The sequence below is a fragment of the Canis aureus genome, chromosome 22, assembly GCF_053574225.1.
Source record: "Canis aureus isolate CA01 chromosome 22, VMU_Caureus_v.1.0, whole genome shotgun sequence".
NCBI classification, from domain to species: domain Eukaryota; kingdom Metazoa; phylum Chordata; class Mammalia; order Carnivora; family Canidae; genus Canis; species Canis aureus.
Genome location: NC_135632.1, coordinates 32,752,220 through 32,766,556, shown reverse-complemented (window position 1 = coordinate 32,766,556; position 14,337 = coordinate 32,752,220). Strand labels below are relative to the sequence as shown.

Sequence of the window (14,337 nt, the reverse complement as noted above, 5' to 3'; positions counted from 1 at the left end):
TCTCTACTAAAATTATGGCTAGGCTCAATCCCAGTACCCTCAGATCATGACCTGAACAGAAGTCAGAGCTTAACCGATTGAGCCACCAGATGCCCCTACGTAAAATTTTCTCTAAGTACAATTCTTCCAAGCTGCTCCGTTGATATTTTAAAATGTGCTTCCATGCCTTTTTCTACGGAATTTATTAGGATCCATCCCACATCAATTTTCCATCTATTAACTAAATAAAAACGCCCAATGTCCTGATATTACACATAATGATCATTTCAATGCTAGTAGACCCTATTAAGACTCTCCATTAGTTATTAATATTTAAAATTTAATACTGACACAAGTCAGTACTAGAATCAAGTCAGATCTGACACCTGTGGCAAATGTGATGTTGAATGCCATTTAAGAGCTTGATAATACAGTCCCTTTATTTTGGCCTGGCCTTGCCCTTTGTCATATTCAGGTTCTTTAGAAAGCAAAAAGAATTCAGTTTTTGACTACTCTGTTAACTGATGTTTAGTGAATATGCTACCCCAGGTAACAAAACCCCGTGACAACTTTTAATTATATTCTGCGTATGAAAACTGTTGGCTTCCTAGGGCTTTTCTGACTGGGCTGAGATATTACCTTGGCCTTCCACAGGTTTATCACCTATGCAGTGCAGCACCCGACTCTACAAAGCAACCTATAATCACTTGCATATAAGTTTCAAGAAAAAAGCCATGAGCATACAGCAATTCCTGGATTACAATTTTCCAGCAAAGAGCACTGATGAGCTTCTTAGCCTATATAGTAGGAAGTTTCCCAGAGGATTAGAGGCATATTCTGACACCAGTTACTAGGTCTTTTGTTTCACTTTACAGCATGGCTGCATAAGAAAGGCTGAATAAGAATGGGCTTATTATGAAACCCTGTTTCACTCCACTGATGATGGGGAATGTGTCAGATGTCTCAGGCGGGTGCCAGCATCTCTAACATAACTGACTATCTGGAATAGCTTTAGAATTTGGGGGAACATCACTAGGAAGTCCAATTTACTTAGCACCCCTAAACCCACGCTCACTTGTTGGCAAACAGTAATTTTATCAAGTCAAAACATGGTAACCAAAGGTACTGGTATTTTCTTTATACATCTTCTCAATCTAGCCCACAGCACTGATCCCGTCTTTTGTATCACACTGCAGTCCAGAGCCCCTCTGTGATTCCGAGAAGGTGAAAATTGCCAAAACGGCTTGAGTGCCAAGTCAGAAAGACTGCCAGCAACAGACAGCTGTAAAATGTGACAGCAATTTCCCCAGCTCTTTCCATTATTTTCTGAAGAGGGTAATGAAGACATTCCATTAAGCCATCAGACTCAAATTAGGTTTTTGTGTCTATGTTTTAATTTAACAAATATGTATTGTGTATCTTCTCTTTCTTGGACAAGGTAGGGATGGCAAAGATGTAATCCCTGCTCTCAAGGAACTTAAAATCTACCCAGAAAGAACAAACCAAGTAACAGTGATGACAGACAAGCACTGCTTCTTTTTGTTCTATACAAGTAGCTGGAGTGTTACTGAAGGACAAAAATGCTTCCAATCCTTTACAAACTGTCACTCTGTCAGAAAGCCCCAGGCTTGCAGCCTTTCTAAATACATACTCTCCACTTATGACCTCAGTTTCACATCCCATCACCCTCTCTAAAATCGTTTTAAAAACATTACGGTATCTCCCTCCCTCAAATATAAATATAAATATAAATATAAATATAAATATAAATATAAATATAAATATAAATATAAATATAAATATAATCTCAAACTGTAAATATTGTGGTGCCTGGGTGGCTCAGCTGGTTAAGCATCTGACTTCCCAGGTCATGATCCCAGGGTCCTGGGATCAAGCCCCACATCAGAGCCTGCTTCTCCTCCTCCCTCTGCAGCTACCCTCAACTCGTGCTCTCTCTTCCTCAAAACAAACAAAACTCTCAAGTATTTACTGAGAGCCTACTAAGTGGCAGCAATACATTAAGCAGTGTATATGGTCAACAAAACAAGTAATTAAACCTTGGAAAGAGGATCTATCTAATCCCTCTGCTCCCTCAAACTAGTTCCTCTCCCTGCCTTACTGACTTCTATTAATGGCACTACCATCTTCCCCAGTACCTAAAGAACTTCTGACTCCTTTCAAGTCCTACATGTCTAAATCAGTGGCCAAGTTCTCTAGATCCCACTGCTTTCCACCTCATTCTCCTCTCCACTTTGATGGCTGCCACCTGTCCCAGGCCCACCTAGCCTCCCACCTGGATTACTAGAGGTCTCTCCCAGTCTCCAGCTTCCCACCAAACTCCACTCAACCCCTGCTCTGTTTCTATCCAGATACTCAGTTCTAATTGGATTAGACTTCTAGTTCAAAAAGGTTTGTGAGGGCAGCCCTGGTGGCTCAGCGTTTAGCACTGCCTTCAGCCCAAGGTGTGATCCTGGAGACCAGGGATCGAATCCCATGTCAGGCTCCCTGCATGGAGCCTGCTTCTCCCTCTGCCTGTGTCTGTTCCTCCTCTGTTCCTGTCTCTCTCTCTCTCTCTGTCTTTCATGAATAAATAAAATCTTTAAAAAAAAAAAAAAAAAAAAAAGGTTTGTGATTCTCCAAAGCCTCAGCCTGACAATGAGGAGCACAACCTTTATCTCTCACTGCTTACTCTTCTACTCCTTACTCTCAGCCATAGGCTTATTCACTCTTGCCTAAATAGTGCTCTCTGAGCCTTCCTCTACTACAGAAATGTCTCTTACTCTTCCCATTCCACTTCTCATTTCTTCCAGGAAGCTTTCCCAGATATCTAAGTGTTCCAGACACTACTCACACCTGGGTCAAAGCAATCTCTCAATGCTCTGAACCTTTGTAAGATGTAATGTGCGTTTATTACTTTCTAAATAATATTCTCGTTTCCGAGTACTATTCAAGATCTGTACATGCATTTTTTACCACCCTACTTGACAATGACCTCCTTGAAGGCAGTTTTCATGTGTAACAGGGATTCAAGGTTTGTGACAAGAATTCAATATTAGTATCCTTTACAAGAATCCATAAAAACTGTGAAATGTGGCCTTATTAAGCTATAAAAATTTTTTCCTCAAAATACTGTTAACATTTAAACAATGGTATAGGGGTTTTCCGAATTCTTTTTTTGGTGTGGTAAAATACGTAAAATTTGCTATTTTAACCATTTTAAAGTATAACATTCAATGACATTCACAATGTTGTACAACCATCACCACTATTTCCAAAACTTTAATCACCCCAAACAGAAATCCTGTGCCCATGAAGTAATAACTCCTCCTTCCTCCCACCCCCCAGCCCTGGAAACCTCTAATCCTCCACATCTCTATGAATTTACCTATTCTAGGCAATTCAATGCAACTGGAATCACAATATTTGACCTTCTGTGTGTCTGGCTTATTTTACTTAGTATTAAACTTTTCAAGGCTCATTCATACTGTAGTATGTATCAGAACCTCATTTCCTTTCGTGGCTAAGTAATGTTCCATTTTAAATACCACATTTTGTTTATTCATTCATCTGTTGATGAATACTTGGGTTGTTTCCTCTTCAGGACTATTATGAACAGCTATGAACACTGACAAGAATCTGTTGGAGTCTCTGTTTTCAATCCTTTCAGGTTAAAAAAAAAAATCCTTTCAGGTATACACTTAAGAGTGTAACTGCTAGGTCATATGATAATTCTTTTTATCTTTCTGAGGAACAATAACAGTATAGTTTTACAATACAGACACATGGTCTTTTGGTAAACACAACAGCCACAAGAAGTCCTACTCATTTAGTAAGCAGTTCACTTCTGGATAGATTTCCTTCTTTCCTACCTACTCAGGCCCTTGGTGATTATCTAATTTCCAGGAACCTGCCCCTGGTTTGGTGGCTATTCTGAATATGCTTTCACTCCAGTCTCCTGGTTTCTCGCTGTTTTTCAACACTGCCTTTATGCACATGAAAGCAAACACACTGCACTGGTAACTCTCCAAATGAAAATTATTATAAAATGCAACATCATTCAGATACTGAAGTCACATTGATATCTTTAATGCATTTGATATCAAATGGATGAAAAACAAAGAAAAAAGATTTTTTTCAAGTGAGATACAGGATTTTATAAAGGACTTCTGTTGAACTTATTTCTTACATCCAAACAACCATTTAAAGCAAGCTAAACTTCAAAAAGATATACAGGTCTTTACTACTGCAAGCAAAGGATCTCTTTTCCTTCCAAGATTAGCAGCCTGGGATTTCTAAATTGACATCTCATTATTACTACCACCAATTTCAGATTTTATAAAACCAGAAAAATACAACAATGTACATTCACAGAGTATCTGGAAGGATACACACAAAACGCAAGTTAGCTCCAAGTTAGAAGCTCTCTCCACAAAGCAGCAGGACCAGAAAAGATCACGAGGCGGATTTTTCACTTTTTACTGCACAGCTTCTACATCTCAACTTCTCAAAAACATTCACTCATATCATATATCTTTAAAAATAAAAAAACAGGGCAGCCCTGGTGGCTCAGTGGTTTAGCGCCTGCCTTCAGCCCAGGGCGTGATCCTGGAGACCTGGGATTGAGTCCCACATCGGGCTCCCTGCATGGAGCCTGCTTTCTCCCTCTGCCTGTGTGTCTCTGCCTCTCTCTTTTTCTGATGAATGAATAAATAAAATCTTAAAAAATTAAAAATTAAAAAAATAAAAATTAAAAAACAAGTGTTTGTTTTTATTTTTATTACGCTTGAAATGTTTAATGACTTCTCAAACACATTTGATCCTAAAATAGTAGCTCCAAAAAAAAATCTGAATTTTTAGGTTTCAAATCACTATATGAATAGTTGCTGTATTTTTAAAGATTTTACTTATTTATTCATGAGAGACACAGAGAGAGAGGCAGAGACATAGGCAGAGGGAGAAGCAGGCTCCCTGCAGGGAGCCTGATGCGGAACTCGATCCCAGGACTCTGGGATCATGACCTCAGTCAATGGCAGACAATCACAGAGCCACCCAGGTGCCTCACTATATGAATAGTTTAAGTAAATTCTGCAGCATGAAGGACTTGGGAAAACGTCATTTATTACATACAGACTTACTATCTATAGACATTTACGTCTACAGATTATATAGCTAAACTAGTCAATTTAGTAAAGCTTGAACCCTAGGCTATAAATAACAGGTGCAAAACTGACTCTAGTGGCCCCGAGTTCATCAGCTAAAAAGGCATAATCTTATTTAAATAAAAACTTTTTAAAAATTAAATAAAGAAAAAGCATAATTTTACAATCCAGGATAGGGTATGCTTTAGGAAATCATTATAATAGTTAAGACAGTATTTTTCCCCCCTAAACAAACAGCCAAAATGCAGGGAAAAAAACCTAACCAGATGCATAGGACATGAGCCGGGAAACTATTATTTCATCTGCATATATACAAAGAACCAAATAGTTCAGCAATACCAAAGAATTTGATTTATACGGCAATACAGAGAAATTTTAAAATATTCACTTAACATATTTCTGATCACTGAACATAATCTGCACTCTGTTCTTAAAAAAAACTACTCAACACAATATACAACATTAAGAATTTAACTTTATGTGCTCACACATTATAACATACTTAGCAATTGCATTTCACACAAGTTCAGTAACTTTGAAATTTGACAAGTGCTAAAATTGCTGGAATGCAAACAGTGCACCTTCAAGAGAAGCATTCTACTACTGATCTGCAATCCACTGTGTATTGAGAGGTTACTTTGTGCCAACTGCCGTATTTTAATAAAGTAACGCGTTTAAGTTTAAAACCACAGGCTGAAAACTGATTGAAAAAAGGTCATCCTACAGAGGATTAATACTAAGATACATTAATTGAAAGTCAATTGTTTGACTCATTCAAAACATAATTTATAGTTGATGAAATTACACTTTCTGAAGGACCAAGCTATGGAGCCCTCATGCTGAGTAACATCAAAAAGATTAAAAATAAACATGTATGCCTTCAATATGTCATTTAATTTATACACTTTTTCAAAGACTTTATTTGACAGGCAGAGAGAGCACAAGCAGGGGGGGAGTAGCAGGCAGAGGGAGAGGGAGAAGCAGACTCTCAGCTGAGCAGGGAGCCTGAAGTGGGGCTCGATCCCAGGACCCTGAGATCACGATCTGAGCTGAAATCAAGAGTCAAACACTCAACCAACTGAGTTGGTACCCTAATTTATACATCCCCAAATTATCCTCTTCCATCTCAAATAATCTACATTAAAATATTAAATAATTCAATCTCATAAGGTACCAACACAAAAACATAACACCAAATTTAAGTTAGCTGAATATTGGAACTGCTATAGGACATTGAGTCAGTAACACTAGTAAACCAACACAACACAAAGTAGAAACCAAAGTTCATATTACCTAAACAGCCGTACCAAAAAACTGTTTTCAGAAAATAATGCAATCTTTATTCTTAAAAGTCACCATAATGTACATTCTCTTGCGAATTAAAGATGCCTAGTGTTGGGCAGCCCCGGTGGCCCAGCGGTTTAGCACCTGCCTTCGGCCCAGGGCATGATCCTAGAGTCCCGGAATCGAGTCCCACATCAGGCTCCCTGCATGGAGCCTGTTCTCCCTCTGCCAGTGTCTCTGCCTCTCTCTCTCTCTCTCTCTCTCTCATGAATAAATAAATAAAATGTTAAAAAAAAAAAAAGATGCCTAGTGTTTTTTCTGAAATGCAATTTTTTTTTTCAAATGTTTAAGTATGTAGCAGTTTGTCTCCCACAACCAACTACCCAATAGCCATCCAGTTCCGTGCTTCACCTAAGCACCCGTAACATTCACAGGTTTCACTTTGAAGGGGTAATTAGGAGGGTTTTCCAAGGATTAAAGTTCTACACGTTCAGCAGCACAAATCTCTCACACATGAACTCAGTTAAAATGGTGTGAAACTAAAGTATACTTTTCCTATTTTTTAAGTTATTAATCCCATGAAAACCTTCAAAGTGCTTACAAACTTTAAACTTGACTGCACGTATTTGCAAGAAAACCATTACGTTTTGATGAATGTTACTAGTTTTAAAACAAGCTTTAAAAACTTTGTAATTTCATCAGCTAAAGTTGTCTGAACTCCCAAGAGGCACATTGGAAGAGACACAATACCAAACGGGAGCAGTAACTACACAGCATGTATCTACCATGGAGAATGCCCAAGGATCCAACACAAGCGACCAAGGGAAGCTACAGGCTTCCATCTAAACGACAATTCCACTAAGAAAAGTAAAACGTCACAGCCCTACTCCTTACTTATTTCTCCACTTTCTCAATAGTTTAAAGATTCTTAAAAAGCCATGAGAAAAATCCTTAAGACTAATTAAGTGGTTCAGTTACAAACAATACTTTAAGAGCATTTGAAACTCCCGACTTTCCTTACAAAATGGGACAAAATTTTAGAAAGACTATTCCACACCTGACCAACATTAAGAACATATGTAACCAAAATGGCAATATTAAAGTTTCCATTTAATCCATTAACCATACTTCAGAAAGTTCAGTGTTAACAAAATATTTCATTTAGTTTTTCAACTTGAATATTTCCAACAGGCTTGTTTTAAATTCTACACACAGCCATTAAATATTTTAATTCTTGGTAATTTCTTCTAAGTTTAGAACACTTCTGAAATGTCACATCCCATTCCAATGCTAATCCTGAGAACTGAAAATTAGGTTAAATGTTATACCTAATTTTTAAATTATGAGAGTAATAGATTTGAATTGATCTCCCTTAAATAAATGGCTCTACTACAACATATTAAGTCCTTCCTCACTTCACTCTTGACTTAATAAAATCCAAGTCTTCCACCGTGCCAACAGTAGCAAAATAGCTATTCTAAATAAAATCAAATGATCAGCAAATGCTCCAAAAAGCTGGTATCAAATTGTTTTGAAACTGACACACACATATGTATAGAGTCTGAAGCAATTTTGAAAAAAAAAAAAAGAAAGTATCCCCATGGAAGAGCTTAAACCTATAAAATTTCAAAAATAAAACCTTTTCATCAAAGCCACAGATTATTTCCTGAATTGATCTGCTAAAGTCCAACACAAATTTATACATACAATGAAGTTTGAGGACCCGCTGGGTGACTTGACTCTATGCTCTATTAGCTTAACAGAGAGCGTGAGTAACAGATTAAGATGGCAACGCAATTTTCTAAACCAAAATGTACCTGAGTCTCTAAGAACGTTTTACATCATCCCTTAATGACACATCCCAGATCCAGGATCAGGCAAGTGTACACCTTTAAATTCATTTCACGGCTTGGTTTTACACACGGGCAAGTGTCCACGCCGGAGAAATCCATCGCGGCTCCTCAGCCCGGCGCGGACGTGGTCAGAGGCTCAGAGGCTCGTCACGCCGTGACTCGCAGGTTAATCAATTGCAGCTGTTACTTGATGTTACCCCCCCCACCCCAAAACAAGCATGAACGAAAGATTAAAAGCAGAAGTTTTCAATGACAAAAAGAAAACCCCCAAGATAAAGCTTACAAGAATTTTTTAAAAGAAAAAAAAAAAAAACCCGCGAAAGGAGGCTCACCTGCAGTTAGGTGGAGGGTCTAAAGTGATGTCTGCCAGCTCCTTCTGAATCCTGGAGTCGGGGAGGTGAGAGAGAAACACAAGAGACGTGAAGGCGTGGGCAGCCGCCCCGGGGCGCTCGGGCAGCCGCGGAGCGCGGGATCCGCCGAGGGAGGAGCACGGCCCAGCCCCAGCGGGGCCGCGGCCCGGGGGGAGGGGAAGCAACTTTCCCCGGCGGTGACTGGCGGCCGGGGTCTCTAGCTGTCACCGGGGAGGGCTCGGTTCCGGCCGAGCCTCGCACACCCACCCAGGCAGCCGTATTTCTCGGGGTTTTCCGTTTAGGAAATCCTTGCGAGGCTGGTCGCTCGCGGACTCGTTGTCCGGGTCGCGTTAGAACGTGCCGGGCACACTCGCCCGCCGCGCGCTCCTCCGCGGGGCGCCCAGGGCCGGGCCCCGCCGCCGCCCCCGCCCCCGCCGCCGCCCCCGCCCGGGCCACCCCGGCACCTCGCGCGCCCCCCCCGGCCGCCCCGCGTCCTCGGTGACGACGCCAACATGGCCGCTCCCCGCGAGGCCCCTCGGGCCCCGGCCGGCCTGCCCGGCGGGTGCAGCCGCGGGCCGCTGGGGGGGGGGGGGGGGAGGAAGGGGGAGCCCGCCCCGCCCCACCCGCGCCGCCCCGCCCGCCTCCCCCGAGCCCCGGGATCCCCGGATCCCCGGATCCCCAGCCCCCAGGCCGCGCGCGGAGCCCCGGGCGCCAGCAGGCGGCCCGCACAGGTGCACCCAGCCTCCGTCCCGCACCCCGTCGGACTCCCGCACCCCTTCTCCGGACCTACTTTTTCCTGGCGATCCTCAATTCGCTTGGGTCTGCTCCCGTCCTTCCCCTTCCCACGGTGGACACAGAGCCCGGGACAGCCCCCCCCCCCCCATCTCCGCACCGACCCACGACTTCACAAAGAGCCCCATCCCCCACCCCTAGGCCGACGCCACCAGGCAGTTCACACCAAGCCCTGGCCTTTGTCTTCTGCTTACCTAGGCGCTTGGAGCATCAATTAATACGACAAAGTTTGAGGCCTTTAAGCCTCTTCCACCTGCTAAATGGTGCCCTCTATTTTTATAACCTTTTTTGCTCCTATCACATAAAACCCTAAAGGGCTATGATACAACCGAAAAAAAAAAAAAAAAAGAATCACAAGGAGGTAGCACGGCAGTAAAAAACTAAACACAAACACGTTCTAAAGCAATCAATCACGATGGATGCTTTTCTCTATCCAAAGGTTTTCTGAGGGTGGGAAGATAGGCTGGGTAGATGCAATGCGGAGTAGGTGTTAGAAGGCATTTGTTTTTTAAGTTCAGAGAAATTAAGGGTGGTGACTGGGGAAGTTCTTTAAACCTTCCTATTGGAGGACACTTCCTGTCCCCTACAAATCTGGTCAGTGTTAGAGGTTTGCTCACAGTCTTTACTGATACCTACTTACATCTGTGTCCTGCTAAATTCTTTTGCTACCAATAAGCATTTCAGTTGAGACATTCCCTAACACTGGGGCAGTTTGACTCATTACTGTATGTTAGACTAGAAGTTTGGAATCTTGGTTTCCTGATTCTTTATCTGCATCTGTTAAATGACTGTACCTTAAGACCTACGTACATAGCCAAAAATATCCTTTACCTGAGCACAACTGCATAAAAACACACACTGCACTTCTCCTTGCCAAACCAGCCTCTACTACACTTTCTGAGAAGGTAGTTACTTCTTCAGCCTGTAATACCAGACAGCTTTAACCACTTCACCTGTACAACTACCATTTGCACAACACTGACAAAAGATTTGTAAGTCACTCATACGTAAGTTTCACAGAATAATTCTTGTCCAGGCCACTCCCACTAGGGGCTTTTCCTCTCCTGTGGACTAGAAAGGAAACCACTTTACAGTATGTAGTTAAGTAACTTTTTGTCTACCAATTCAGACTCCTTTTTTTGTTCTATTTCCTGGTATATGTGCCCCTTCCAAGCCAATGTATTTCACAGAGCAGCTTCTATAGGGTCTCCACTTGATCTTAGCCAAAAGGCTGAGAAGCAATTATAGGGTCTCACTAACATTAATTTCGCCTTTATTCTTTCCTGGATACACTGCCCCCTTTCCATTTTTTGCCTTTACTATTAACCTTAGCTCTGCTTCAACACTGTTAAGTGTATCGTATCTTTCAACACGATATCCAGGGAGCTAAAAACTGATGTTAACTTTATAGGTAAAATTATCCTTGGTAGCTTCCCACCTTTCATTTTTTGTACACCTGCCGATCCCTTTCCTAGGCATTTCCAAATAAGTTTTTTAACTTCCTTATCATAAATGGACAAATTCTGTCTAATGAAAAATCCCCCTCAGTAACTTGCTGACACAAAGGAGACTTTTATATTTGACACCTGTGCTTTTACCCCCAAATCTATTCATGTGCGCCAATGATATACTGGTGCACAAAAAAAATACTAACGACCTAAGGGAAATATCCTGCCTTAGGTCAGGCCAAAAGCTGTTCCAGCATGGGTCAGGGAGCACAGGTACTACAGGTCGTGGTGGGGAAGGGTAGGGAGTTGGGGAGATTAAGGAAAGCCCCATCCAAAGTGGCCTGGGTAGATGCCAGGTTCTGGGAGTACCAACACACAACTAATCAACGAGGGCCAGCTAGGATTCTTTGGAAGCGGAGATGCCATCAAACCACCCCTCTGAAAGAACAATCTTGCTAAGACATCTTGCCATATAACTCTAGATGGCTACACTATTTGGAATAAGCTAAAGCCACTCTCTCATCCCCCCATGGTTAAGTCACCAGAGCACTTTTCCAACTTTTCAAATTTCTGGGAGAATGACAAAACAAACTTTCAAACTCTGAGTTCTAGGCTCACTACTCAGTGGAGACTAAAGACTCACATTCCGTTTTCTTCTACGTTTCTTTTTTTTTTTAAAAGATACCCCTATTTAATCCACCATTTATCTTCCTTGCTATCTTTCTGGTTTGCCACTTTAAAGTTTAATGACTGTCCACCTGAGAGCAGCAGGATTTATGAAAGGGCATGGGGGTTCCCAGCAATCTGCTATAGATTAAGGGTCATGGAGATCAGAGAATATTACTAAAGGATCCTCAAAAGAAAAAAAAAAAAGTATGTTCTTCCAGAGACCTAAGAGGAAGAGTAAGGAAAATGAGCCACTGCTTGAATTCAACTTGGAAAAAGAACCAAAAATTTTTTACAGCAATATGAGAGGATGTATCATGAAAAAAATGAGTTTCCCTGAAATTTGGTAAAATTGAAGCTTTTAAAGAGAAAAAAAAAAAAAGAATCCCCCCCCAAAATAACCTAGAATACCCATTTTACCTCATCTATGGATTTGCTTGCCTCAACTCTCCAAATCAGAAGACTCTCTTGGAAGTTCTGAGACCATTTTCCACCTATTAAATTTTTTACCCCACTAATAGGAGTTATTCATTATGCAGTTTGTGGAGAAAGCTCTATTCAAAAAAAGATCATAGCGCAACAGGTGAGGAGAAACCAAGATGGTAACAGAATTCGTTTTGATAGAGTTGTCTGGGCAGGTATTAGTAATTAAGTGGGATGACAGCCTTGAGAAGGGTCACACGCTAGTGATTAATAGAACAAGTAATCTGAAATCAGATTTTGGGGGTCACTGATAAAAGTAATGAAGATTCTTACAAACTTCAGCAAGAAATGAGAGGCAAGCCACAACAGCTGCACGTGGACTAAAAGAAAAAAACCAGAGGCAATAGAGTAAAATAATTAAAGCTTCCAAGGCCCTTTTTTTTTTTTTTTTTTTTTTTTTCCTTTTTAACAACACGCAAACCATGAGGAGCGTTCGAGCTACTCCTCAACGGGAGGCAGACCAAATGCAGCAAGAGGCAGTTCGGAAAATAGGAAGCCTGGGGGTTGGGGGTGGAGTACGGTACCTCTTGGCGCTGGTAGAGAGGAGTTTGGAGTTTTTGCTCATGCTGACTTTACTCTCCTTCTTCTTGGGGGTGTTTGTTTCTTTCTCGGTTTGCTGGTTGGAGGACGAAGATGAGGAGGAGCTGGTGCTGGCCCTCGAATCGTCATCCGACATAGCGAACCCCCCACCCCACCCCGCAAACAGCCCCTGCAGGGGGAGGGAAACAAAACAGAAACGCCCAGACCGTGCAGTCAGTGCGAAGCAGGAACTCGGGTGCTGTCAGGAGGGCTTCGGCCAGGGGTGCCCCGGCCGCCCCCCGCCCTCCACCCGCCTCTCAAAGTCTTCAGGCCCATTAAGGCTTCGGCAAATCGGACGCGGCTTGTTTATTTTTGGCCCCGAGTGGGGGACGCGGTGGGAGAGCGCGGGCGAGCGGGGCGAGCGGCCCCTCCCGTGCCCCCCGGGGGCTCCCCTCGGGGCAGGGAGGGAGCAGCCAGCGGGCGGGGGCGGGGGCGGCAGGGCGGGGGCGGGGGCGCCTCGGCGGGGCGAGGAGGGACGGTCCCGGCGGCGAGCCGGCCCCGGGGCGGTTTCGGTCGGCTTTGCGGGGGGCGCGGGGGGCGCGGGGGGCGCGGGGGGCGAGCGGCCGGGGCCAGGCAGCGGGGGCAGGAGTGGAGTTGAGCGAGGTCGGGAGGAGCGAAGGGGCGGAGAGGAGTAAGAGAGGAAGCCGAAACGGGGGGGACGGAGGCGAGGAGCGGGTGCCCGGGTGGGGGAAGGGAGCGGCCGGAGGGGGCCGGGGCGACGAGGCCCGAGGCCCCCCGGCGCCGCGCCCCGACGCGTCTCCCCGCAGGCCTGCGGCTCGGCCGGCGGCTCGGGGCTGCGCGGCCGGGGCGGGGGTCCCGGGCACACGCCCGGCGGCCACCCCTCGTGGGGGTGGGGCGAGGGCGCGGGGGGGGCCTCGGCCTCCACGGCACGGGAATAACAATGAGCCCTTCCGCCCCGGAGGGGTTCATCCCGCGGGCCCCCGCCCCCGGCCCCGGCCCCGGCCCCCTCGGCGGCCAGCGGGGGGCCCCCGGGGCAGCGCTGACAGTTCGAGCCACGACGCCCCCCCGGCCCCGGCCCCGGCCCCGGCCCCGGCCCCGGCCCCGGCCCCGGCCCCGGCGCAGGCGGGCCCCGCACCCCGCGCGGCCCGGGGTCCCTCCCCATCCCCCGCGGGCGGGCCCCGGACCCCCGGGGCTCCTCGGCCGCTCGCCGCGCCCCCCCCGCCCGAGCCCGGCGGCCCGGGAGGCGCGGGCCGGGGGAGGCGGCGACGGTGTCCCCGAGGCCCGGCGACGCGGCCGGGGGGCGGCGGGCGGCGGGGGGGATCCCCGTACCTCTCTTTGTGTCTGGCTCCTCCGTGCCGCCGCGGCGGCTGCTGCTGCGGCTGCGGCTGGGCCTGGCCACTCGTGTCTCTCTCGCTGGGAGAGAAGCGGAAGTGCAGCAACAGCAACTATTAAACAGGCAATGGCTTCCCCCAGCCACACACGCTCGCACACACACTCCTCCCCTCCCCTCCCCTCCCCTCCCCTCCCCCTCCCCGCCCGGCCCGGTCCCACCCACCCGCGCTCCCCTCCCCCCCGCACACCTCCGGGGGGCGCGGGGAGGACACGGGGGCCCCGGGAGTCCCTGCCCCTCCCCCGCTCCCCTCCGCGGCGCCGCGGGACTCCGGGGCCGGGGCCGGGCCGGGCCGGGGCGGGGGGTGGGGAGCCTCTCCCAAGTGCTTTGGGGGCCCCGGATCCCGGGCTGGAGAGGGGAAGCCCTCCCGAGGTGGGGGCGCTGGCCGCGGCG

At 45.9% G+C, this 14,337-nt stretch overlaps 1 protein-coding gene across 2 annotated transcripts in view; it reads right to left on the bottom strand.

Annotated features, from left to right (window-relative positions):
* The window catches only part of UBE2E1 (ubiquitin conjugating enzyme E2 E1), a 76,008-nt gene extending 61,954 nt beyond the window's left edge, over positions 1–14,054 (bottom strand). The window contains exons 1-3 of one of the 2 annotated variants that reach the window (XM_077865399.1): positions 13,884–14,052; positions 12,539–12,723; positions 8,608–8,658 (exon numbers count right to left, since the gene is read on the bottom strand). In XM_077865399.1, the coding sequence (XP_077721525.1) occupies positions 8,608–8,658; positions 12,539–12,690 (203 nt within the window). In that variant the 5' untranslated portion in view covers positions 12,691–12,723; positions 13,884–14,052. Of the gene's footprint in view, positions 1–8,607; positions 8,659–12,538; positions 12,724–13,883 lie in introns of both variants that reach the window. The other variant, XM_077865401.1, reaches the window with a different exon arrangement.
* Between the last annotated feature and the right edge of the window lie 283 nt (positions 14,055–14,337).